The following is a 25,409-nucleotide window of genomic DNA, read 5'->3' as shown; positions in this document are numbered from 1 at the left end:
TCGAGGATGAATATTCATGAGCCTATCTGGTTCCACACTTTCATTTCTGGCCCAAATTAATAATTTACCGTGGAGTTTCATAAAAATCAGACATAGCTCATTAGCAGCTCCCCAAAAGGCACACCAGGCTTCTCACTGATCCTGGTGACGGGCTGGTCCTTCTTCTGTGACAAGTAACAAGGCCCTTAGTTTGAGAAACAACCCTTATTTGTACAGGGATAGTGAACCTGAAACTGGCGGATCCCGCTGCCGTGGGAGACCACCTAGGCGTGAACCTCCCGGCTGCCCCGCCAGAACACCAAGGCCTCTGCATGAAGCCCCACCACGTACAATTCAGGACACTGAGGAAGTTGCCCCTGGAAAAGACAAGGCCACCACCTACCTGGACACAGAGCCGGCAGGTGAATGGAGTATGTGTTCCAAAGAGGCTCCAACACCTCCCACCCCCATGCTCTGCTAGCACCTTGCTATGCCCACATCGCCAAGTGGGGCTTAACTCCCCTCCAGTTGACCCCGGGCATGCTCATCCCTCACTTGTAAGGAATAGAATGTGGCATAAGTGAAACTGTGCGACTTCTGAGGCTGGGTCCTAAAAGGCCATGCAGCTTCCCCCTTGTGAGCCGGGACCCCTGCCTTTGGAGCCCTGAGTCCCCACGTAGGAAGCACGGCTTCCCCGAGGCCACCATGATGTGAGGAAGCCCAAGCCACGTGCAGGGGCCACACGGCGGTGCTGGGACTGAGAACCCCAGCCGAGGTCCTGGCCAGCAGCCAGCATCACCTGCCAGACAAGAGAGTGGAACAAGTCCTCAGATGATCCCCGAGTCTGGCCACCAAATGGCTTCCAGCCTCCCAGTCTTCGTAGCTGAGGCCCCAGGCCTCATGAAGCAGAGACCACCTGTACCCCATCGTGCCCTTTCTGAATGCCTGACCCACCGCACACGTGAGCGTAATAAACGACATCGTATTATAACCACACATGTGCTTGTGAAGGCCTCCTCCATCCCAGGGAGTCCAGGGAGCTGCTGACGTGGCCCACCCAACCACGGGCCAGCATGCTGTCACGGTGAGTGCTGAAGTAGAGATGGGGTGAGGTCTGCCTGGGTGGGAAACTTCTCAAAAGAGCAGTGGTGGGGAGAGAGAGTGACATCTTTGTCCCTGGGCCCTTAAGATCTAAGATAAAGGCTGAGGATACTTGTGCCACTCATTCCCAGAGGGGGTGAGAAGCCCGTGTGCCAGCCCCCTCTGCACACAGCTGCCGGCCCTGCCTCACCTCACCCCATCCTTTCTTCAACTGCTCTCCGGCAGGCAGCCCCACCCCGCCAGGCCCCTCCAGGGAGTTCAATTAAGACCCAGGCACTATCTCCTCCTCCCCTTCCTTTATGTTCCCTGCCAGCCCCCCTTTTCTCTTGTCAGATAATCACGGGAAACCAGCAAACGGTTGACACAGTTACCAAGACGACAGAAGTTAGGACTGGAGGAGCTCTGAAAGCTAATCCTAAATGAATTATAGGACAAGAGTGACAAGGGGGTGGAGACCAGTGTCGGGCAGCTTCAAAGAAGGCCCCAGTGTACGAGACGAGGTGCCGTCTGCCCCTGGCGTGGGCTCTGTCGCTGGCTTGAGGGTGACACTGGAGTCCTCTGGGGGTGGAGCGGTTGGAGAAGGAATTCATTAAAATGAAATTCTCCACTGGAGATGGTCTGGCAACGCCACCCGCCACCCAGGAAGACCCAGGGTCCCGGGCTCACCCCATTTTCCTTTTCTGACATGGGGGGCAGTGGGAAAGGGGCCAGGACGATCTAATCAAGGCGATTCCATTTCTTCTTTACTTATTTAGAACTTACCATCTTGTGACCAGAGCGTCGTGCATGGCCCCAGCTGGCTGACAGCCATTTCGAGTCTGAGCAAAGGGGCCTGCCCAGCCCCAGGGGCCACGGGCAATGTGCTCCTTGCCCTGGCCACTGCCCCCCATCAAGCATGACTCATCCAGGTCCCTCGGGGAAGCGCCTCCTTCCTGACATCGGTCCAGAATCCAAGACACAGGCAGAGCGAAGTCCAAACGTAAACACGGCTAACGGTTCCACAGTGCCTGGTCTGTGTTTCCACAGATTAACTCACCGAATGCTCACAACAACCCGAGGAGGCAGGCCCTACCACTGGCCCCATTTAACAGATGGGGAAACTGAGGCCCAGAGAAGGCAAGTAACCTGCCCAGAGCCACACAGCCTGTCAGGAGCTGAGACAGGATCAACCCCAGTGCTCTCACCCCACAGTCTTTGTTCCAACCAGCACTGTAACATCAGAAAAGTTCGCTGACCTTGAAGGCCGCCAGGCAGACCCACACAGGGGCACCCCTGGGACCTCAGCTTCTTGCTGTTACCCACCTGAGGGCAGGCCCTGAAACCCCACGCACCACTTCTTCCTAGGAGGCCCTTCCTGATTACTCTAATCCCCTGCTCTTTTACTTGCCAAGGACTCCTATGGAAATTAAAACCCCATTCTCAAACTTCCTGGGGACCAGTTACCGCCAGCTTAGTTTCCGCAGTCAAGTCAAAGTGTTAGACCAGTTCTCACCCCTGAGCAAGCATGAGAATCCCCTGGAGGGCTGAGAACACACAGATTGCCGGACCCCACCACAGACTTCCTGCCTCAGTAGGTCTTGGTGTGGGGTTGGGGGTTCACAAGAATCTGCATCTTATCAGCTCCAGCTGGTGCCAATGCTGCTGGCCCAGGAACCCCACTTTGAGAACCACCGGGGTGCTGGCCCACACTCAGAGCCCCCTGCCCTGCCCTCTTCCTGCAGGACCCCATGGCTCTGAGGGGAGCCTCTGCTGATAGTTTGCCTCCAAGATGGAGGCTGTCCGAGCTGCCTTCCTAAAACAGATGGGACGAGGCACGCCGCCATCTGACCCACCTGTACCTCCAGATCACCCACCTCTCCCTGCCTGGTCCGGCCTGGGCCTTGGCGGTCATCTCCATGCTGGTCTCCCTCCTGCCCCTCAACCACCCGGAATCTATCTCAGCCCAGCAGCCAGAAGGAGCTGCTAAAGTCACACTGCCCCCTCCTCTGCTCCCAGCTCTCCCAGCTCATCCCCCACCCCTCTCCCCACGGCTCCTGCCCCTGCGGCCACACGGATTACCCTTGAGGCCTCAGGACCTTTGCACATGTTTGACCCTCTGCCTGGGACTTTCTCCTCAGCCCTCTCCAGGGCTAACCCCTCTGTTTCTTCGGGTCTCTGGCCACCCCCGCCCACACTCTGGCTACCCCATTCCCTTCTCCAGAGCCTGCACTGGGGGACACAGTGCCATGTGCTCGTTGCTGGAACGGGTGCTCTAGGAGGGCACGGCTCCTGGGAGCTTCTCGGCTGTATTTCCGCATGCCTGGGCCAGTGCCTGGCATGTTGTAAACACATGTGGAATAGACAGATGAACTTGGCAACTTTAAAGCCCTGGGTTCCCACCCACTCACAGCAGAATCAGGGTCACGAGTCACTGGCCTTGTGACATTCAAGACGCTCCAAATGTGGTTCCGACCCACCCAGTGGCTTCATTTCCCACCACGCTGCTTCATCCCTCCTCGCCAAGCTCTCCTCTCCCCCTAATACTCTCCTTTCTGCCCTTTCCTGGGAGGCCCAGTGCGAAGGCCGCCACCTTCCAGGGGCCTGGCCCAGCCCCCTTCGGGGACAGCGCTCCCTCCCACCAGCTGGGCCCTGCCTGCCCTGGCCCCACCTCTGAGGGCAAGGGCTGGTCCCAGTGCCGCTGCCTGGTCTCCAGGGTTGGGAGAGAGGCCCCAGGGCCCACTGGGCAACCAGGGAGGCCCCTTCTGAGTGAGGCCCCATCCTGCCCACTCACTTTCTCCTTCCCATGCTTCAGGCCCAGGGCCCTCAGAGTCTAGAAGGGGTCCCGCTGTCTAGACACCCTCTTTAAAGGATGTGCAGGCTTCAGAGCCCTGCCACCAGCGGGCACCTCTAAGAATCAGGGCAGGACTGGTGGCCTTGCCTTTCAAGTGCCCAGACTAGGAAGGCCAGCTCAAACTTCACCTCCTCTCTGTGGCCTCTCAGATGCTGACTCCACCCCTACTTCAAAACCAATCGGTGCTTCCTCAGCACTCCCAGAAATTTCTACACATGCCCCTGGGCACCAGCATTTTTTACCCTGAATTACTCAATCCACATCCCCCACTTCCACCAGGGCAGGGACGGCCCAGCACCCAGTTCTCAGCACACCTGGCATGAACTTAACATGCTGAATGTCTTAAGAGTGGCTTCCCTTTTCTTGTTCATCCCTCCTCACTGTACTAGCCTCCTTTCACCCAGCCTCACCCCGCCTCTGCACAGCTCACTTCCAAGGCCTGCCTCCAATGCCACCTCCTCCACGGAGGCTTCCTGGATTTCCTCCACCAGGGTGACTGATCCTGGGAGATTCCAGAGCACTCCGTCCTCACTCATCTCGCTCCCTATTCGTTCCTGAAGCAACTTGAGGATGAGACACAGACCTCCTTCGCTGCTCCTTCTGGGTCAACACAGGGCCCAGCACTTGCCCAGCTCAAATGGTGATATTTAGGAGGGGACAGACTGGTTTTGTGTCCCAGGAGCACAGAACTAGGTGAAATGCACGTGTGTGTTCCCTGTAAAAAGCAACATTCTAACAACCCACGGTGGCATGGCAGGTGCGACCCTCAGAGACCACCAAATCGAGAGGAGGGAGGGGCTGGGCCATCTGACCTCTGAGGTCCCTTCCAAGCCCAATGTTCCATGACTTCCCAACCCCGCAGGCCATTAAGCAAGTGGCCAAATGCCCACTGGGCGGCAGTCCAGGCCTGGTCAGAGGGCGCATCCTGTCTCTCTGCAGGGGGAGAGGGAGAAAGAAGGCCCTGATCCTTCAAGGCTGTGGGCTTCCACTGGGTGGGCTCGGGCTCTGGGGGCGAGACCTGGGCCCAGATTAACTCAAATTCGGCCAACCCTCAACAAGCACTGCCCTCAGCTCTAATCCAGGCTGAGGGCAACCATCACCCCTAAGCTGTGGAAGGCCTGGCATCGGTGGGAACAAGCCGGAAAAATGCGTTTTCCCCTAAAGACTTGTAAAAAAAATTCTCACTGATTTTTTTCCCTTTTACCCCAAGCTTTTACAGCTCTAAATACACCACACTTAGTAATTTTACGAGCAAACTAAGCTATACATCACACGGTTTTATGTTCCTAAATTAACAAAGGGACTTTAAATCTATATGGAGCTCTTAAAAAAAAAATGCACTGCATCTATTTTTATTCCCTCACCCCCAAATTCCCTCTTCCTTTCTAATACACTGCCCCCCACCTGCCCGAGTGGCTTCAAAATTTCTGACTGTGTAGCTAGACCAGCAAGGAGAGACAATTCCAGATATGAGTGTAGAACTGCTTTGTTGAGGGATCCTGTAAGAGGTGAGGCCACTGTCCTTTGGGAAAGGGTTACTTTAGGGGTTATTAAAGCCTGATTTTTTTTTTCCCTGCAAAATACAGTATGATAGGACATTCCCTAGTAGATGAAGAGGCCACATCTACCAACCCAATCTCACCAAAAATCTAAGAATTAGAAATCAACAGGTCCAGGCCTTCCCTGGTGGTGCAGTGGTTAAGAATCCGCCTGCCAATGTAGGGGACACGGGTTCCAGCCCTGGTCCGGGAAGATCCCACATGCCACGGGGCAACTAAGCCCGTGCACCACAACTACTGAGCCTACGCCCTAGAGCCTGCAATCTGCAACTACTGAGCCCACGTGCTACAACTACTGAAGCCCGCACGCCTAGAGCCCGTGCTCCGCAACAAGAGAAGCCACCGCAATGAGAAGCCTGCGCACCGCAACGAAGAGCAGCCCCAGCTCCCCACAACTAGAGAAAGCCCGCGCGCAGCAACAAAGACCCAATGCAGCCAAAGATAAATAAATAAATAAATTGATATAAATAAATAAGTAAATAAAAAAGAAATCAACAGGTCCCTCAAGGTCTTCCGATGTCCGTGTTCTTAGCTGCAAAGCGTGGGGTAGACCAGATGACCAGAGGGGCCCATCTGTACTTGACCTTGGAGAGAAGGAAGCACAGTGGGGCTGCTCCATTCACACATGTCCATGTCCAAGTGATATGGAGCCCTGGACTTGGAACAGAGGCCCAGGTCCAGACACTTCATCCCACTGTCCCACTGCTGGCTCTGTCCCTGGGAGCTGGGTGGCCCTGGCCAGCTGCCCTCCAACCCTCCACTTCCTCCTGCACAGAAGGAAGCGAATCATCCCTGCCCCTGCCCCGTTCTAGGGCAGGAATCCAGGTATCGTAATGAGTGCTCGGAGAGCATAAAATAAACTTCTCCGGACTCCAAGAGTCAAGAAGAAGCAGGAGAGTTTCCAACGGGGCCATATCAGGTTCCCACCCATGGAGTAAAAACAACACATTTAAGGCAAGAAAAAAATCTTAATGAGAACCAAATTGAGCAGGGGGGTGGGAACCAGACCAGGCCCCTTGGTGAAGGGCTGGGCCGCAGCTGGGACAAAAGGGCCCCTGGCTTTCCCAGCCTGACAGATGGAAATGTGGCGGCCCCTCCCCCTTTCTCAGGGGTATCGGAAGATTAATTAGTGATTGCCTGGAAAGTGCAAGATGGGAGCCGAAATGCTTGTCCCTGCTGAGTTTCTGAGCTGTAAATAAGCAGCTTTCTCAATCACAACTGAAATAGCAGTGCTGTCCTTTTATCTGAGTCAGATCCCATTAGGCCCAACCTGCCCCCAGAACAGGCCTTGGGTGGTTCCAGAGCCGCCCCAAAGCCATGGGTTTGCTCATGACCCGGCAGCTTCCCACAATGAACCAGAGCTGGGCATGAGCTTGGTCACAGCTGGCAACTGCAGACAACCCACCCCCCTCCCAGCTTCAGCTCCTGAGGGGGCACCCCGGGATCTGGCAGCTGGCAGCTGGAGGTCCACGGCTCTGGCCTGCCGTCACCTCCAGCTCCTGAGGGGGCACCCCGGCATCTGGCAGCTGGCAGCTGGAGGTCCACGGCTCTGGCCTGCCGTCACCTCCAGCTGCCTCCCCCAAACCAGGTGGGCCTGAGCACAGATCCACACACGGCCACACCCTGGGGCTTTCTGGAAGCAGTCTAGGGGGTAAGAAAGAAAATCTAGGCAGCTCCCCACCGGCCATTTGGGCCTAGGTTTACTTCTCCCGGGCAACACCAGCTCCCAGTAGGAGAAGCCCATCTCTTGCAAGCCTGTCAAAGGATGCGTAGAGAGGGGCCCAGGCCAGCTGACCCTCGGGGGAGAGAGGCAGTTGGGGGAAGAGAAAATGTTCTGGGGAGACCTGGATTCTCTGAGAACAGCCACCAGCAGGCTATGTGGCTTTGGGCCAAGCCCCAGCCCTCTCTGGGCCTCAGTTTCCTCACTGAAGAATCTGGAGTGTCCTTCCCAGCAGTGGACAGTAAATCCCCAGGGGAAGCCAGGGTCACCCAGAGTTCAGCACGGGGCCGGGGTGGGGTCAGCTGACAGCTGAGGAGTCCTCCCTCCGCGAACTCCAGGAACAAGATAAGGGGGCCAGCAGGGCGCCACTGCCAACAGCCAATTCCCTCCCTCACTCGTTCAACAAATATTTATTAAGCAGGGACTCTGGAGCCAGACTTCCCCGGGGTCAAAGCCCGGCTGCACCATTTACTGCCTGTGCGGCCTCAACCTCTCTGTGCCTCGGTTTCTTTAGGTGGCAAATGGGATTACATTAACACCATGTCTGGTACGGAATGGGCACCATAGAAGGACTGGCTGTTGCCACCTCCTCCTCCTTATTATTTTTATTACTGGTCTGGCGCTGAGTCAGGCAGGAAAGAAACACACAGTCCCCACCTGCGTGGAGCTCGCGGTCTGGTGGAATTCAGGAAAGGGAGTAGCTGGCCACGCGTGTGCACAGAAGGGAGTCTTGAGAAGAGGCATTAGAGACCCCCCCGAGCGCTACCCACCAGTCCCCAGCTCTCTGTGCCGCCTTCTCCTGGCACAGAAAGCATCCCCACCAGTGAAAGAGCACCAGAGGCCAGACACTGCGTCATGGGGCGTGAGGGGCCTGGTCCAACGACCTGAGTTCAAGTCCAGCTCAACTGCTAAGAAGCCCTGTGATTTTCTGCAAATAATCCCACCTTAGTAATAATTACTACGATGACTATAGCTGTCACTTGCTGAGTGTTAACATCATCCCAGGCACTGTCCTCAGTACCCTGCAAGGATTCACTCCTTTAATCCCTTACACCAGATGTCAGCACACTTCTCCTGTAATGGGCCAGATAATGAGTCTTAGGCTTGGCCGTCCTTGTCACACCGACTCCACTTTGCTGTTGTAGCTCGAAAGCTGCCACAGATAACACATCAAGGAACGGGCGTGGCCACATGCCAAGAAAACTTTATTCACCTAGTCAAGCAGTGGGCCGCAGAGGGCCAACACCTGCCTTACACTGATGCTGAGGTAGACCCTATTATGGATCCCATTTCACAAATGGGAAAACTGAGGCCCAGAGAGCTCAAGCCACCTGCCCCAGGTCACGGCTCGGGAGAGGCAGAGCAGGACTTCAAACCTCCACTGTCTGGCCTCAGTCCTGTCACACAGGAGGAGTGGTGCCTGATGCCAGCCTGACTGTGAATGAACTGCCCCCCCGGGAACGGCTGGACGGGCAGGTTCTGGGCCCTGGCTCTCTGCAGTTACAGACACTGTGACGGGATCCAGCTGTGGGGACACAATGGGGTCCCAGAAGCTCAAGAGCACTTAGGTGTCAGGCCTCTAAGGCCACAGAGTCACAGCATGCCAGGCTGGCCGCATCCAGGCCCCTCCGTCCTGGGCCAGTGTGGTGGGCAGCGGTCAGCTTCACGTCCCAGCTCTACCACTTCCCAGCTGGGCATATGCTAGCTCCCCTGAGCCTCACTTTCCTCATCCATGAAATGGGCAGACACCAGCACTTAGCTCAGGGGTGGGAATGAGATTTACAGGACCGATTCCCAGAAAGCACTTGCAAGGGAGCCTGAGGGTGATCACAAGAACCAGGTCATTCCTTTTACAATTCCATCTACTACTCTAACATGAGTTGACTGAAGCCCAGGGAAGCAAAGCCACTTGACCATCGCTCTTCTTTCTACACTATTACAGCAAAATTATCAAATGCAAACCCTAGTTGGGCAATTGAAAAAAAGAAAACTCTAGTGGAGGACAAGTCTGCCTCCACAGACCCAGAGGACGTGTGCACTGACCTCCCCAGGGTCCCGACCAGCAGCCCTCACCTCTGCCGCTCAGGGCTTCACGTCAGCCAGGACTGATTTTCCTTAATTGCTCTGCATTTCCTAGCCTGGCACTTCCTCCTTTTCTCTCCGAGGCTCCCAGTGTAAAAAGACAATCGGTTACCTGATGAATAAATGTGCACCAGCAGTCACCCAATGGCAGGTCAAGTGGGGTGTAGATTACAAACACCTGTGCTTTTAAGAGCGCCGTACTTAAGAAGATCCATTCTTGCCTCAATCATGTAGTGAGTGTCTATTAAGACAAGGTGCAGCTCTGGGGGTGGCGCTGCAGGTACAAAGCGGGGTGGAGAGGCCACCAGGAGCTGCCAGCCAGAGCAGCAACGCTGGGCCAGAGCTTGGGTTTAAAGGGCCCTGGCACCAGCTCTCCGCCACCCGGGGTCTACCTATGGGGGAGCCTGGGGGAGCCGGCTCTGAGCGTGAGCGTGGGCCCTGCACCCTTTTGTCAACTGGGGATTCCAGCTTTAATGTGGAACGGACCTGCCCAGTGTATGCAGTGCAGAGGGAAGAGAAGCGCCAGCTTTGCATTTCGGGTAGTGAAGGAAAAAGAGATCAAGAATACAGAGATACAAGATAAAGAGATCAAGTGCAGACTCTGAGAAATATTCTTCCTGTGAAAGTGGTGGAGACACCAAGCAAGAGACATAGAACTTGTCAGTTCCTGGGAAGGGCTGGGGACCCAAAACAGCCACAAAGAAACTCAACAAGAGTAAATGGACAGATTTCCCACAGAATGGAGAAGTCCTTTCCACTTTTCCCCCCTTCTAGCCTCCCTCTATGCTATCAACTTGGTGAAAACGTTTGCCCTGGTTTCAGGGTCAGCGAGGGCCACATCTAGCAGAGCTGGGTCCTCCCCGGGCCCATTCCCTCCCCCCGTGCTCCTCCCAGGGGATCCAGGACAGCTGTGGGAGCCTCAGACAAAATGACAGGGGCTTCTGAACACAGAGCGAAAAACTCAAAACCCAACACCCGGCCACGTGCACCTTTTGCCAGCAAAACAGTAAACCTCCTCTGGCGGCCTCCTATGCAGAATTTTAAAAGCCCCAACATAAGAAGCTCAGAAACTTCCCCTCTCCTCCCTACTGCGCCCCAACGTCCCCCCAAACCCCCCAATCCATGGACGCCCCAACTTCCATAGGAACTGTGTGTCAACGCCCAGGGAAGATAAAACTCTGAAAGGAAGGAAAGGGAAATAAAAACAGCTCATTCCTAGATCAAGCGGTCACACCAGCCTTCCTGACCTGCGGGTCACGTGGCCCACCGGGGGTTAGGCCTGGTGAGTTACTCCTGACCCGAGGAGGCTCTGGAAGGGGGTGACAGCGCGCCAGCCAGGAGGGCCCCAGGGATCACCAAGGCTCCCACCTCCCTCACCAGGAACCCTGGCTCGCCTGCTTCCCTTTAGCCTACATGTAATTATTTTTAAGGTTTCAAAGTGCAAATAAGGTCAACACAAGAGGGGCTCCCCAAACCTCCCGCTGTCGCCCCCTCCCCTTTGGGCTGCAAGCGCGACTTGCCCCGAAACAGAAAGTTACAGGGCAGGCTGCTGTCAGCACGCAGGAAGGTTAGGGAAACAGGAAGCCACGCCAACCACCCTCCAGAGCTTCCCCCGGCCCCCTCCTCCGACCTCCGCAGGCACAAAACCTTCCAGGGAATCCCAGGCAGGAAGGGGGGCGGGGGGCGGGGGGCGTGCGCGCCACGCTCGCGCGGAGACCGCGCAAGGGGCTGGCTGGAGGGAGAGGAAAAGAAGCCCGGGGACTGGGGGCGGGGGGGCGCATGCTACCCGATCAGGGCGGCCTGCGGGAAAGTAACTTCACACCCGGTGCTTAATTCACCTTGGAAGGCTCGAGTGCCCCGGCAGCTCGCTGCGCCGCCGCCCCGGAGCCGGCTCCGGGCAGGCAGACAAAAGGAGCGAGACGCGCAACCCCCGGCGGCGGCGCAGCGGGGGCGGCGGGCCGGGTGGGCGCTCCCCGCCGCACGTAGCGCACACACCGCCCGCTGGACCGCAGCGGCAGCGGCCGGGGCCGCGCGCGCCCGCCAGTCTGCCGGGGGCTCGGCGGACCCACTGCCCCGACCCAGGCCGGGGTGGGGGGAGGGGTCTGGAGGGGTAAGTTAGGTTGGGGGTCCGGGGCGCGCCGGCGCCGCGCGGGACCCGGCGAGGCGCACAGAGCTCGCTTACCTGGTAAGTAATACAGAGGCGGCTTCAATCCAAACATGATTCAGATTAGAATTCCATAGTGGCCAGAGAGGGATGAAGAAGGAAAAAAAATATTAAAACCCAGCGAGGAGACAAAAAGCGCCGTCCGAGTCACGGCGCTCAAAAATGTCCAAAACAATAAAATAAAGGCAGAAGAGCGATCCGGACAGCGACGGAAAAAAAAAAAAAAAATCAGTCTTTTTTTTTTTTTTTTTTTTTCCTCCCTAAAATGATCAAAAGGCTCTCTCTCCGGCCAGCGTCCGGGCAGTTTCGGCCACCTTGGCCCTGGCAGATCCACAATGAGGTAATTGACGACCAAGGATGGGCCGGAGCCTCCACGGCTGCCCGGTGTCTTCGCCGCGTGTGTATTTTCTGCCTTTTGGACTTGAGATGCAAATAAAAAAAGGAGGGGGGCGCACGGCGGAGGGAAGCAGGCGGGAGAGCGGAGAGGAGCGCGAGAAAAATAAAGGGGGGAGGTGAGGGTGAGGAAATTGGGGGGTTAAGATCTTCAGGGATTACTCATATGAAAGAAAAAAAGATAGAGAAAAAAGCAGCCCCCAAGACGTGCGAGTAGCGATCTCTCCTCCATTCAGCCATTTGAATGTCAAGGGCGAGGGTCAAGAGACCTGTTTCCAACAGGGTTTCACGTTCAGAACCAGAAGGAAGAAGGAAGGGGGGGCGGCGGGAGGGGGTATCTCTTGTTGCCAAGGAGAAATCGGCTTTGTTTTCGTTTCCCCTTAGCTACTGGGTGAGGAGGGGCGGGGGGGGGGGGAGAAGAGGAGGGGGAGAGCGGGGAGGAGAGAGGAGAAAATTAATACCCAAACAGCCAAGAAGTACCGAGGGGGAGATTTCTTCTCGTAAATAAGAGGCAGCGATTGCAAACAAGTCCCGGGCAGGAGAAAGCAGGCCGAGAAGCCGGCTCCCCTCCCCCTCTCGCCACCAACACCCCCCCCCCTTTTTTTTTTTTTTGGTTATCTCCCTGGCCCGGCGTCCCACCACTGACTCAGAGAGCAGGGGTGGGGGAAGGAGGAGAAAGAACTCGCGGGGGCTCGGGCGCCCGGGCAGAAGGAGCAGGAGGAGAGCGGGCAGGCGACAGCGCACGGCGGTGGAGAGCCCCTCGATCAATTTTCATGCAAGAATCATTATCGGTAAATTGGAAAGCTGGCTGCCTGACAGCAGATTTGTCTCCCCTAATGAAAGCGAAAGGGTAGGGGCGCAGCGGCTGGCGGCTGCAGGCGGCGGCGGCTCCTTCAGTCTCTACGCGGCATCTTCCAAGAGCTCCATGCTTCGCAGGGCGATAATAATAGTTTCACTTGCGAGCTTCCCCCCGCGCGGCTGCCGCGCCGGGCAGCAGATCCATGCGGACCGGGATCGGGGCGCAGAGAGCTGGGCTCCCCTCTGCAAACGCGGGGAGAGTGATGCTGCTGGCGGCGGGGTGCTCCCCTCTGCCCCAAAGCGGGGGCCGTTTGCAAACTGTGGGCGGCTGCGGGCGCCGCCGGTCCCCCCTCCGGCTGCCCAACTCCGCGCTCTGGCCGCCCGCCCGCCCGCCCGCCCCTCCTCCCTCCCTCCCCACCCACGTCTGACAGCTGCGGGAGCCGGGAGTTCACCCGCCGCCGGGGCCTGGGAGAAGGGTCCCCAAGTCGTGCTCCGGGAGCTCTGGCCCGCCTTTTGTGAAACCCACACGGGGCTGCAGAAACACACCGGCCCGGCCCAGGGTGAGCTCCTAAGGCCAGCGGCTTCCTTCTCTCCTTCTTTTCCTCTCACCCCCCACCCCTCAAAAATCCCTGTTGCAAGTGTAATCAAATGCTTGATACCATCTCCCACACTCTCCCTGCACTGGTGCATTATCAGATCCGGGAAGGCATGCTTCCAGGCAAATAGACCTAATAAATGCTATTACTGGGATTCTGCAAGCCCCGGCTGCACCATAGTAACGAGAGCCCTGGCTAATTTGGTTTAAGAAAACGACCAACTGCACAGAGTATGTGTGAGTGAGTGTGGAGCCTGTATCGCTCCTCCCCACCCGCCTCTCTTTCACACCAGCTCACGAAGGCCCCATGTGATAATTCCCCAAATCGAAGGGGGAAAAACCCTGCCGCCAAACCACATCCTGTGCGCTCATTGTCCAGCCCAGCGATTTTAAAGAGACAGGATCCATTTACCCACGCCCGCACACACACTTAAACGCACGCTGCAAAGCTGTCTCTTGATGTGACAATTTATTTTCAAGCCCTTTTACCTTATGAAGGGCCGGTCCCTCAGCGGCACAACCAACCGGAATCGCGACTTGGTAACACTAAGGGGTCACCTTTTGACCCCAGATACAATCACCTTGGTTTGTGGAACAGACCTGAGCCTGCAGGTACGCACGGCAGGTCACCGCGACCACGACAGGCTTGGGTTCCTGCCAACGCTTTCCAGCCGCTGCGTAAATCAGGGGTCCCCAGCGGCAGTCCCGGGGGTCCCTGCTAAACGCGGCGGCTTCGGGTGACAATTGGACTCCTGGAATATGATACTCTAGAGGACAACTCCCGAGGGCAAACTGGAGGAGGTGGGCGGACTCCGCGTGCCTCCTGACCCCTCTCTGCCACTCACCCACCCCCCCACGCCCACCCTGCAAGAATATCTTAAATGGGCTGGGCGGAGCGCTCGGAGCCAAGGGAGGGGTGGCGCCCCTCCCCGCCGCCACCAATGTCTGGGTGGGTGCAGCGCGCAGGCGGCTGCCTTCTTCGCCCGCTGGGCCGCCGGGGGTGCGAGGAGCATCTTTGAATCCCCCAGCCCCCGCGGCGCCCCGCCCGGCGCCCCCTCCCCGCGGGCGGCCGAGCGCGCGCGGGCACCCGGGAGGGCGCTGGGGCTGCTGACCCGGAGGAAACGGGCCGCTCGGGGCCGCCGGCGCCCGCCGCCAGCATCTGGCCGCTCCGCCCCGCGCTGACCCCGGAGGTCACGCCCGGCCCTCGGCGGCGGCGGCCCTTTGTTTCCGGGGCTGCGTGGCGGCGCGCTCAGCACTCCCCGCGCCTCCTCCTGCGCCCGCCGCCGCCTGCGGCCCTGCGAGGGAGACAACGGCCTGGCACGGCGGGGTCGGGGTCCAGCACCTGCCCGCCCGATCCCGGACCGGCGTCCGTTTCCCAACCCGCCTTCGCCTCCCACCCACATGTTTGATCATCTGCACCCTTCTGAGAGTGGGGGGCTCACCAAGGCGCACAACGGGACAGCCCAGGCGAGCTGCTGCCCACCCCCCTGACTCCTCATAAGCTCGGAAAATCTCTGATTCTACTTGGGGGAAAAAAGAACTATTTTTGAAAGATCCTAAACTATCAGTTTCTGTTGTCATTCTTTTATTGGTTTTTAATTCTCCGGGATTACACGAACAACAGTAGTAATTAATACTAAACCTTCCTCTACTGTATATGCTAATGGCAGAAGCCATAAAAATTAATTTGCAAACATGTCATTACACAATAGCTGTACAGGCAATAAACCTGTAATTATGGGCCAATCACAGGCAGGGTACAGAGGGGGGGGGATGCTCCCGCAGTCTGCTGGGTGCCCCCCTTCCCCCGCTAAAGTGGAGAAGATGGTGCCAGAAAGAAGCTTGCCTGCTGGGAGCCACCTGTGGAGAATGCTCCCAGACTGGGGATGGCAGAGGGGGTCTTTAGTCTTGAGTTCTAATGGCTTGGCTTCTATGCAAGGCCCCCTGGAGACAGCCACTCCAGGGGAGACTGAAACTGTGGGAGGAGAGGCACGGTGAAGCCTTGGAGAGCTCCTGGGCCTGGCTGGCTGGTGGTGGGTGAGCAGAAGAGGAGTAGGAGGCAGAGAGAACAGGGCTTCCCTAGTGGCGCAGTGGTTGAGAATCCGCCTGCCAGTGCAGGGCACATGAGTTCGAGCCCTGGTCCGGGAAGATCCCCACATGCCGCGAAGCAACTAAGCCCGCGAGCCACAGCTACTGAAGCCCGCGCACCTAGAGCCCGTGCTCCGCAACAAGAGGAGCCACCGCGATGAGAAGCCCTGCGCTCACCGCAACTAGAGAGAGCCCATGCGCAACAACGAAGACCCAACGCAGCCAAAAATAAAAAGGTAAAATAAATAAATAAGTTTTTTTTAAAAAGGGAGAGAGGGAATAGGAGACCCCACACTGGCAGGCCAGCACCCCACTTATCTTTGCTTCCCGGTCAAAAGGCAAACATCTCCCCCCCCCAATAAGTAGTTGAATGCCTGCATCAAATTATCTCAAAATGCTCAGGCCAAGCCCTAATTGCTTTTAGCCACTCCCTGGGGCAGGAGGTGAGCTGTGAGATTCTAGTGATACCCGAAGTCTCCTTTGGCCCTGGGTCTGGGTGGCTCAGAGTAGGTTATTGACATTTCCTGGTGACAGGGACATTTATAACAGAGGAAAGTATGAAATCTACCATGGGAGGGTGACTGCACCACAGCTCCCGACCTGATGCCAAAACAGCTGAAAAATATAAAGCACTCCCGCCGTGCCAAGCAGCCTGCTTAACGGGCTGCCTCCCCGCTGAATGGCTCGGTTGTTTGCCACAATGTGGCTGAACGGGGAGCTGGAAGGATTTTTCCTTTCCCACCGGCCCTTGTGGCTTGGCTGTCATTTTTGGAACCCATCACTAAGGCCATTCATTTCCAGGGGACTCAGCCCTCCTCGGACAGCGCCTATGGCCCGGCTAGGGGCGGCAGGGGCACCCAGTCTGGGCCACACGTGGACCAGCTGCCAGGTGCCCAGGTGAGAAGGACAGCACTCCTCTGGGGAGTTCAGTTCAGCGGGATTATCTACAAGGATGGGTTACCTCTCTCCATCCCCTTTTCTCTCTCAGAGCCTGGTCACAGCAATACCCTCTCCTCCTGCTCTCCCAGCTCACCTCTGGGGAGGAATCGGGCATTTACAGCAAAAAGGCAGCAATCAGTGCAGGCTGAGCCTCCAGGGTCCCTTTTTACAGTTGGGGCCACTGAAGGGCAAACTCATCCCCACCTCCCTGAGAGACCCCTGCCCACGCTGCCAGCCAACCCAGGGTGAGAGGGAAGCTCTGGGCATGTCCTGGGCCCAGTGGAAAAAAAAGAAAAGAAGAGAAAAGCGCTTCATCTCTCAATGGGGAAACAAACAAACTGGGGGCTGGCTGCTTCCTGGAAGCGGCGTGGAGCCCACCAGACGCACACCCCCCCCCCCAAGATGCGGGCGGGGAGGCCCTCCTTCCCCCTCTCCCCAGCTGCACCTTCAAAATGGAGGGGCCCCAGACTCCCTCTAGCGGGCCTGCCGTTGCCACAGCACAGAGACAGCCTAGCCGGCCAAGAGCGTCAGCTGAATGCAGTAAAAATAGCCTCCCAGCACGTGCTGCAAACACTGAGGCCGCAGACAGGGTCTGGAAGCGCAGTGGTGTAGTGTCCGGCTCCGAGCGGGAGAGCTCAGTGCCTCTGTGTGCCCACTGGCACTCTGGTGGCTGCCCAGGCCAGGCTGCGACCTCACCTTCTGGAGGGGGCACTGCTCCCCAAGGATTCCAGGGAAAGAAGGCGAGGGGAGGCTGGGAGGCCACGTGGCTAAGCCGAAATGCCCCTTTAGGTCTGCCCCCTCCATTTCCCTCCCTGGGATAATCATGCCAGCTGATGTTTCCTGAGCACTCAGTCAGTGCCAGCTGCTGTTCTGAGCACTCTTCACGGAGAACTCATTAGATCCTCATGACAACTGTGTTCAAGGTCACCCTTAGGAGTTCCATTTTCTAGATGAGGCCCAGAGAGGCCAAGCATCTTGCCCAAGGACACACAGCCAGGAAGGGGCAGAGCCGGGATTTGAAGCTGAGCTGGTTCCAGAGTCCATGTTCATAACCATCAGCTTGGAGTCGGACATATCAGAGTTCAAATTCTGGCTGGGCCCCCACCCACCGTGTGCCCCCAGGCAGTGACGTCACCATTTGAGCCTCAGTTGCCTCACCTGGAAAATGGGATGAAATCAGCCCTGCATTCCAGGAAGATGCAGGTGTGTAACCACTCTGGTGCCTGGCACAGAATAAGGACTCCGTAAATAGAGCTGTAAATTACTGTGTTTGGGATAATAGTGATAATAGCAATAATAGCAGTTACCACGGGCAGGGCCTCAGTACAGCCATGCTACTTGCTTTGCTAAGGGCTTTATCTTATCTGGAACCTGCCCACGGGGCAGACCTACAGTGACCATCAGCCGGATCTGTACACGAGGACGAGGAGGCCCCAAGAGGTGAAGCCACTCACCCAAGGGCACCCAGGGAGTAGACACACCCGCTTTCTCCCTCCGTCCAGCTCTGGCCCTTAGGTGACTGGACATGAGTGAAAGTTCTGTCTCAAGATAAGCAAGTCTGAGCTTGAAAGAGAAAGGGAGAACTTCTGCCCCGTCAAGGTGATGTCTGCAAACCCAGGTTCTGTTTCCATCTTGGCCTGGTGTGTTTACTTTTGCTTTCCTCTACCAGTGGCTCCAGGCTCCCCACCCAGGCAGTGCTCCCAGGCCTCCCACGGGCTTGTCCACCTGTCCTGGTATGATGGGCTAATGGTGGCCCACCAAAATGTATGTCCACCTGGAACCATGAATTGGACCTTAACTGGAAAAGGAGTCTAGGGACTTCCCTGGTGGCGCAGTGGTTAAGACTCCGCGCTCCCAATGCAGGGGGCCCGGGTTCGATCCCTGGTCAGGGAACTAGATCCCACATGCATGCCGCAACTAAGAGTTCGCGTGCCACAACTAAGGAGCCCACGTGCCACAACTAAGGAGCTCGCGAGCTGCAACTGGGACCCAGTGCAACCAAATAAATAAATAAATATTTTTTTAAAAAAAAGAAAGAAAGAAAAGGAGTCTGTGCAGGTGTAATTAAGTTAGGATCTCGAGTTGAGATCATCCTGAATCATTGGGGTGGGCCCTAAAATCCAATGGCAAGTATCCTTATAAAAAGAGAAGCAGACAGACAGAAGAGAAGACACAAGGGAAAACGCCGTGTGAAGACGGAGGCAGAGGTTGGAAGGAAGCAGCCATAAGCCAAGGACACCTGGAGCCCCCAGGAGCTGGAAGAGACAGGAAGGACCCTCCCCTACAGCTGCTATAGGGAGGACGGTGGCCCTGCTGACACCTTGATTTCAGATTTCTGGCCTCCAGAACTGGGAGAGAATAAATTTCTGATGTTTCAAGCCACCCAGTTTGGGGTACTTTGTTACAGCAGCCACAGGAAACTCATACATCCTGTCACTTCTGTGAAAATGGAATGTCCTCTGTCCTGCCAACCCAGGGAGGCCCTGGGCCTTGTCCAAGGCGGGATGCCATGGGCCTTGGGCCAGCTGGGTCAATCTCTCCTTCAGGCCTGTAGCAAGGGCTGGGAGGAAGATGAAGTGTGCCGGGCCCACGGGCAGGTGTGCACTCAGGCCACCTGCACTCCGTGAAGCTGAAGTCAACCCTCCTTGGCTACAGGGCTTTCTGATGACCTGCCTGCCCTCTTGTCTCCCCCGCCGGTGACACACATTTGTTGGCTGGGGTTTGGGCAGCGGCCTGGGCTACAGGAGATCATCGAGTATGGCAATTTGCCTGGGGAACAGCCAGCCAGACAGCCTTGCCCAATCAACCTATAAACTGAGGGCTCTGCTGGCCTTGAGTATCCCAGCCAGCCCCATGAGGCCCAGGGTAACAACAACAAACAACAAGAAGCCTGGTGGCCGGCTTTTCACCAAACCTGTTTCCCTTCTCTCTCCGGCTCATAACCAGACTACATTTCTCAGCCTCCCGTGCAGATGTGTGGGGCCAGATGACCACATTCTGGCCAAGAGAACGCAGTGGAAGTAATAACTCGCCGGCTCCACGTTCCCCTTCTGGGTCTGCCCACCAGATGTCAGCTCCCAGGATGACCTTGAACCCATGTACAGAAGACACAGCACCTCCAGCACGCCCCCAAATGTTGTTGAGAGCAGAGGCCCCTGCATGGGCCCCCACCAATTATATATTACACTGGCACACGATTAAGAAATATATTTCTACTGGGGAGTGTATATAGAAGGCAGCTTCTAGTGTGATGAGCCACTGAGCTATCCGGGGCTCTTTGTTACAGCAGCTAATGTTAGTTTCATATACATACCAAGAGATCTCCTTTACGGATATTTACTTCATGACCAGCATTGCACTGGATGCTTTAAATACATTATCTTATATCATCCTCACAGTAAAAATAAATCTTTCATTACCCTCATTTTTCAGATGGGCAAACTGAGGTCCAGAGAAGTCAAGTGACTTGCCCAAGGTCACACAGCCAGTGAGAGGAAAATCCGATTGCAATCCTGACCCTGCATTTTAAACTGCTCTCTCTGGTGTCCCCCTCAACTCTCTTCAGCAGGAGCTGGCAAAGGGGCTTAAAACCCCTTTTTAATGAAAAGCCAAGCAAGCAAACAAAAACGAGAACACCGCACGTCGCTGCCTACACACAGAACCGCGTACCTGACCTCCAGGTTGGGGCTGACGCTGGAGCCGGACGCCGGGCAAGCTCAGGATTCGGGAACTCTTTACGATAATGGTTTTACAAGACGTACGCCGTGATGTCGCCAAAGTGCTGCCTCCCCGTGGGCTGCACGGATGCCAGAGAAATCAGACAGAGACTGCGTCTGGAACTGCCGGGCCACACAGCTCCTCCCTGCAGGGGGACCCCCCGCGCCACCACCCCGGGATGCTGGCAGGCCTCAGTCTATTCATAATCTCAGACAGCTCTGGTTGTCAACGTCCTGCTTCGTGCAGAGCCAGCGAGCACAGAGCTGGCAAGCGTCTGTCGAAAAGCACGGAGGAAGGTCTCCGGGGGTGGGGAGGGAAAACGCGGGGGTCAGGCGCGGCGGCACCTTCTGTGGACACGGCGACAGCCCGTGTGTGGCCTGCCCGCTCAGATCCTGCTCCAGCCGCCGTCCTGCTCAGCTGCCTGGAGGCAGGCTGACAGGGCTTTCTTCTCCCCACCGGTGCCTGCCCACCAGGGACCCAGGGACCAGGTGAAAGCCTGTTCGAGGGAAAAAGGCATTTGTGAACAACTCTCCCCACCGCCTGCTCCTGGCGTCTGCCGGGCAAGGAGTCACTGCCGGGACGTAATTACCCGTTGGTGGATGGCACACAGATCTGCCTGTCTACCCCTGGGCCTGACTGCTTCAGGTCTGTGTAGCCCTCTGGCCAACACGATGCGGTTCTTAAGACGTGGCTTCGTGCCTGCTTCTCTTCACGCTGGGCACAGCTTTCAGTAGGACAGAGTTGGAGTGGGGAGCCCTGGCCCCCCTTTTATTCTTCTCTACCTGCACCTTGCAAAGAAATCCTGGTGGGCCCTCCCACTTCTTTTCCCCCTGCACCTCCCTTGCCCACCATCTCTCTGCCGTCCCCCAAGCCCTGAGCTGCCCATTCTTTATCCTCCGATGGGTCATGCCTGAACTGATGAGACTCCGGCCACGTCCCCAGCAAGAGATATTCTCCCCGGAGAACGGCTCTGCTTTCGGTTGTTTTCAAAGCATGGATGTGGCACAACTGACATTTGGGGCCAGATAATTCTTTCTTGTGGGGGCTGCCCTGTGCATTGCAGGCTGTTTAGCAGTACCCCTGGCCTCCACCCATGGGATGCCAGGGGCACGCCCCAGCTATGACAATGAAAATGTCCCCAGACATAGCCAAATTCCACCCCCCCGCAGGGGTATAAAAATCGCCCTGGTTGAGAGCCATTGATGTTGCATAAAGGATCCAGCCAGGGGAATTCCCTGGAGGTCCAGTGGTTAGGATTCCGCGATTTCACTGCCGAGGGCCTGGGTTCGATCTCTGGTCGGGGAACTAAGACGCCCCGAGATCCCAAGGCAAGCCACTTGGTGCAGCCAAAAAGGATCCAGCCAGGGCGCTGAGTGACCTGACTTTTAGACTTAGCACGACCGTTGGCCTTAGGCAAACAAATGCCCTCTCTCGGCCCCAATTTTACCACAGAAAAAATTAGAGGGGCTGAATGGGGTGCTGTGGTCTTCCAGCTGTCTCTGATTCTCTGAGGCTGATGGTTCCAAAGTGGGGATGAGCTTGGGATTCAGGAAATAGGATCGTAAAGAAAGGAATCTAGTGATGTTGCAGTGTCATACAGGAAAAAGGAGGGAGGGGCCTCCTATGTTAGAGGTGGGCAACCTCAGTGCCTTGTGGCCTTTTCCCCAATCCTCTTTCTCTCTAACCTAAACAAAACCTGCTCTGAAAAAAAGTACCTCCTATCAGTCATTAACACTCTAGTATGATTTAACTCCGCCTCCACTATCGTCTTACAACCAAGGCTATAGCCCCGACTGGAGCCATTGCATGGCTAACTGGAACAGCTGTAGGATGTATTTGGGAAAGGCAGGACAAAAGAGCCATTCTGCCCACTCGGGTTTAAATGGTGGTTTCAATTTCATAACATCATGTGAGGTGAACTTCCGGGTGCCCTGTGTTATATACAGTCCGTTTCAACAGCTGCCACGGGGGAGGAAACAGCATCAGTCAAGAGCTGGGGTTGGGAGAAGTTATGTGGCTTGGATGAACTAGGATACAGACGCACATCCAGCAGGACCACCAACAAACCAGGCACTGGTGGCCAGCTCCCCCGGGGCTTCACGACCATCAGTCTCCTGACAGCACCTGGCAAACGCCAGTTTGTGCTGAGCTAAACAGAGCAACGAGGCCAGAGCATTCTCAGTTGGTGACCACAATCCTGACCCATGTGTCTCAAAGACAGGATTTCCGGTTGTTTGTGGGGGTGGATTATCCCAGAATCAGCTCTGCTTCAGATTTTGGTTGGGAGGCAGGATGCCTGTTCCTGGGGTTGGGGGGGGGAACATACACCTGTTTAATTCCATAGAGTGGGATGCATGTGGGTTTGGGAAAGGCTGCTGGGTCCTAGCGCAGCTCCACCCCCACTGCAGGTACAGCAGGGCTGTGGCCTTCTCTGGCCTTCAGTCTCCTCCTCGGTAGGACGCTCAGACTAAATGATCCCCCAGGCCTTCCAGCTCTGCGAGTCCATGATTAATAAAACTCAGACACACCATCTGCTCACTCTGACATTTAAGAAACAGAACAGGTTTCCAAAGAGAAAGCTGCCCCGTGCAGTTTGCTTTCCCTCCTGCGCCTGCTGATGGAGTGTGGGTTCACACCCTCCCCGCATCCCAGCCCCGACTTGGAAAATCTCGACACACACACGCATACACACACACAATCACACACAGAGCTGTCTCCCCTGCTCCTCCCCAGAGGTCATAGATGCGGGAGCTAGCTGATGCCCTAGTCAAACTCGGAACCACCCGGCCCCCCTCCGGACCTTGCACCCTTTATAATGTCCTCTCCGGCTGGAGGGCGAGACGTGCATCTTGGTAACACGGCCCCAAACTTCCCAACTCAGCTGGCGCTGACTCATCTCTCCCACCAGTTCAGCTCCTCCTCGGTGCTGGGGAGTGAGAACTGCTGCCCCCTTCACAGATGGGGAAACTGAGCTCGAGGAGGGAAGGGTCAGCCCCAAGGGCGCACAGGTGACAAGCAGGGCAGGAGGGGCGTCACCTCGGCAGAGTAGGCATGTGTCAAATGTTCGTGCCACGCAGGGCGAGTTCCCACAGCCCGGCTCGTCACACAGGACGCCCCCGAGGCTGTATCCTGCGGATGACCCTTCGCCACCCGAGGTGGCCTTGTCTCTAACACAAGGTGCTAAAGAAGGCCAGAGAAGGCCACAGCCATGCTGTACCTGCAGTGGGGGTGGAGCTGCACTAGGACCCAGCGGCCTTTCCCAAACCCACATGCCTCCCACTCTATGGAATTAAACAGGTGTATGTTCCCCCCCAACCCCAGGAACGGTCCTCAGGCCCACTTGCTGTCAGACACAGAACATGGACCCTCTGTGCCAGGCCGATGGCCCTGCTGCGTCCGCCGAGTGGCCTACGATCAAGGGCACCTGAAGCCAGGCCAAGGGGAGGGAGGCGGGGGGAGACATTCTGGGCCAGGTGAGACCTGGCCAAGCTCAAGAGCTGAGCCTGGACGGCGAGGGTAAGGTCAGACCGGTGATGGCTGTGTGGCAGCCAGGTGTCCTGAGGGACCTGCTCTGTTACCTCCTCCAACTGCCCAGGTCCTGCCCCCGGCTGGGCCCCACAGAGGAGATTCCTAGGAAAGCCCCTGGCCCGGGATCTGTGACTCCATGTGGGTTGAATCTCAGCAGACCCCACTCAAGTGCCCTCTCTCTGCGGCCCGCCCCCATGGGGTCAGCTGGATTTCAGACTCTCTCTGCCGCTGTCACCCGGATGCTGCACGTGGCCACCTGCTCCTGCCCTGATCACAGCGTCGGCCACTCCATGCCCAGCACAGACGTCCCTCTCACCCTCTGTCCCCTGCCACGCCCACTCCTCCCCCCACCCTGCCCGGAGAAGTGGCCTGGACTTCCTGTTTCTCGTAATCTCCAATAAGGTCAACCCAAAAAGCCAGATAAAAATATCCCTCCAGCTTCTCAAGAGTACCAGGTCAAAACGGACAGGGAAACTGGAATCCCCAGAGCTGACTGGGCTCAAAGGCCACACTGGTCCCAAGGGCATGTACCATCCTATGAAATTCGAACTTAGGTTTTTATGGCCTTGAAGGTCAAGGGGGACAGAAAGCGAAGCCTAGGTCCTCTGTACAAGTTGGGGGTCTAAGAGAAGACCCTTCCCACAATAAGCCAAGGCCCCAGAGAAGTACCCACTCAGGGTGAGAGTGAAGGGGAAGCTGGCCAGCCCTTGCGCAGAAGCAGTGCCAGGCTGAAGTCGAGTGCTGCCTGGGAATGTCAAATCCTGAACTGGATTAAGGAGGCTCCAAAGCGGTCGTGTCTCTAGGCACCTTCCAGAAACAAACACACGTCCTCCTGAAGGAGATCACCTTCATCCCAGGCTTCAACTTATACCTCTAAATTTTTTAAAAAATATAATGACTAGCACACAGTCGAAGATAACCAGTCACCCAAGAAACGCACGCTTCCTGGTTGGGAGTCAGCAGCTACAACAGCCGACAGAAGCAGATCTGCAGTGACTCGAGAGGTTGGAATTATTGAAGTCTCCACAACTCTGCTGGCTCCCATCAAGAGAGAAAAGACAAGCCGAAGGGATGTGCAGAGAACAGGAAACCGTAACAAGAGACGCATCACAGTCGAACATCTCACCAGGATGAAGTCTCCACGAGGGCAGGGACTCTGCCCGTTCACCACCACCTCCCCTAGAACCATGCCTGACCTCCAGCGGGAGCTCAGTAGCTCCCTGTGGACTCTTTAGGACCCGAGACCCTCAGGGAGGCGAGAGTGGGGCGATCGGCCTGTTCCAGGTAAGTCTGGGGAATCATTCTAGTCAGTGAGAAAATAGGTGAGAGGAGGTGATTAACCCCAAATTTCCCTTCACTGTGACATTCCTCTGTGTGAAGGTAGGTGCTCATGAAAAAAAACAAACTCAGCCACAGAACGGCCTCCACAGTGGAAAAACACAACCCAGAGGTGTAATGGCTGCTGCAAAAAGCTGAATCCTTTAGGCCAAAACAAGCAACCCCCCACCGCTATAATTTCGAGTTATCCGTTCTTTATTACAATCCCTGGCCTTGGCTCTCAAAGCATCTACCAGGGAATCTTTCTGTAGGGGCAATTTTGGTGCCTGCAATTAGCTGAACAGGCATCTTTTGTCCCCACTAAAGCACTCAACTGCAGGTGTAATTAGGTTCCCTCACCCCTGAAATCTGCAGAGAGCTGCCCGCCTTGACTAACTGCACCCACAATTAAGTGCTTACGGGCATGTGGCTGGAGCCGGCAAACATGTGCACGCAGCTAATAGCGGGGGCACGGAGCAGCCTTTCAAAAATAGACACTGTGTTGGAGAGATCCAGCCTCTTTCCATTTGTTGTTCAAACGGCTCTGTCCAGCTGGGAATAATGAGAAAAGACAAACACGCCAATTAGGCTAGGTCCAT

The 25,409-nt window shown here is 56.4% G+C and overlaps 2 protein-coding genes across 8 annotated transcripts in view; one reads left to right on the top strand and one right to left on the bottom strand.

Moving 5' to 3' along the window:
* GSE1 (Gse1 coiled-coil protein) overlaps nucleotides 1-25,409 on the bottom strand; it is a 421,108-nt gene that overhangs the window by 99,616 nt on the left and 296,083 nt on the right. The window contains exon 1 of one of the 7 annotated variants that reach the window (XM_059905630.1): nucleotides 11,454-11,638. The exons of the other annotated variants lie outside the window; for them this stretch is intronic. Coding sequence (XP_059761613.1) covers nucleotides 11,454-11,490 — 37 coding nt within the window. The 5' untranslated portion in view covers nucleotides 11,491-11,638. Of the gene's footprint in view, nucleotides 1-11,453; nucleotides 11,639-25,409 lie in introns of those variants that run through there. 7 annotated transcript variants of the gene reach the window in all.
* LOC132354055 (uncharacterized) lies at nucleotides 11,686-13,651 on the top strand. Its single transcript, XM_059905641.1, has 2 exons — nucleotides 11,686-11,832; nucleotides 12,479-13,651. The coding sequence occupies exons 1-2, from the start codon at nucleotides 11,793-11,795 to the stop codon at nucleotides 13,429-13,431; spliced, it is 993 nt and encodes a 330-aa protein (XP_059761624.1). The 5' UTR covers nucleotides 11,686-11,792; the 3' UTR covers nucleotides 13,432-13,651.

The sequence above is a fragment of the Balaenoptera ricei genome, chromosome 19 (genome assembly GCF_028023285.1).
Source record: "Balaenoptera ricei isolate mBalRic1 chromosome 19, mBalRic1.hap2, whole genome shotgun sequence".
Taxonomy (NCBI): Eukaryota; Metazoa; Chordata; class Mammalia; order Artiodactyla; family Balaenopteridae; genus Balaenoptera; species Balaenoptera ricei.
Note: the sequence above shows the minus strand (reverse complement) of the source record. Positions and strands in the feature narration are given on the sequence as shown.

What these genes read in the sequence shown, in the direction of transcription:
- LOC132354055 (XM_059905641.1), top strand. Translation starts at nt 11,793, where the DNA reads ATGGGCCGGAGCCTCCACGGCTGCCCGGTGTCTTCGCCGC. An exon ending in CTGCCCGGTGTCTTCGCCGC is followed by an intron (nt 11,833 to 12,478) that starts GTGTGTATTTTC and finishes CCACTGACTCAG; the next exon opens with AGAGCAGGGGTGGGGGAAGG.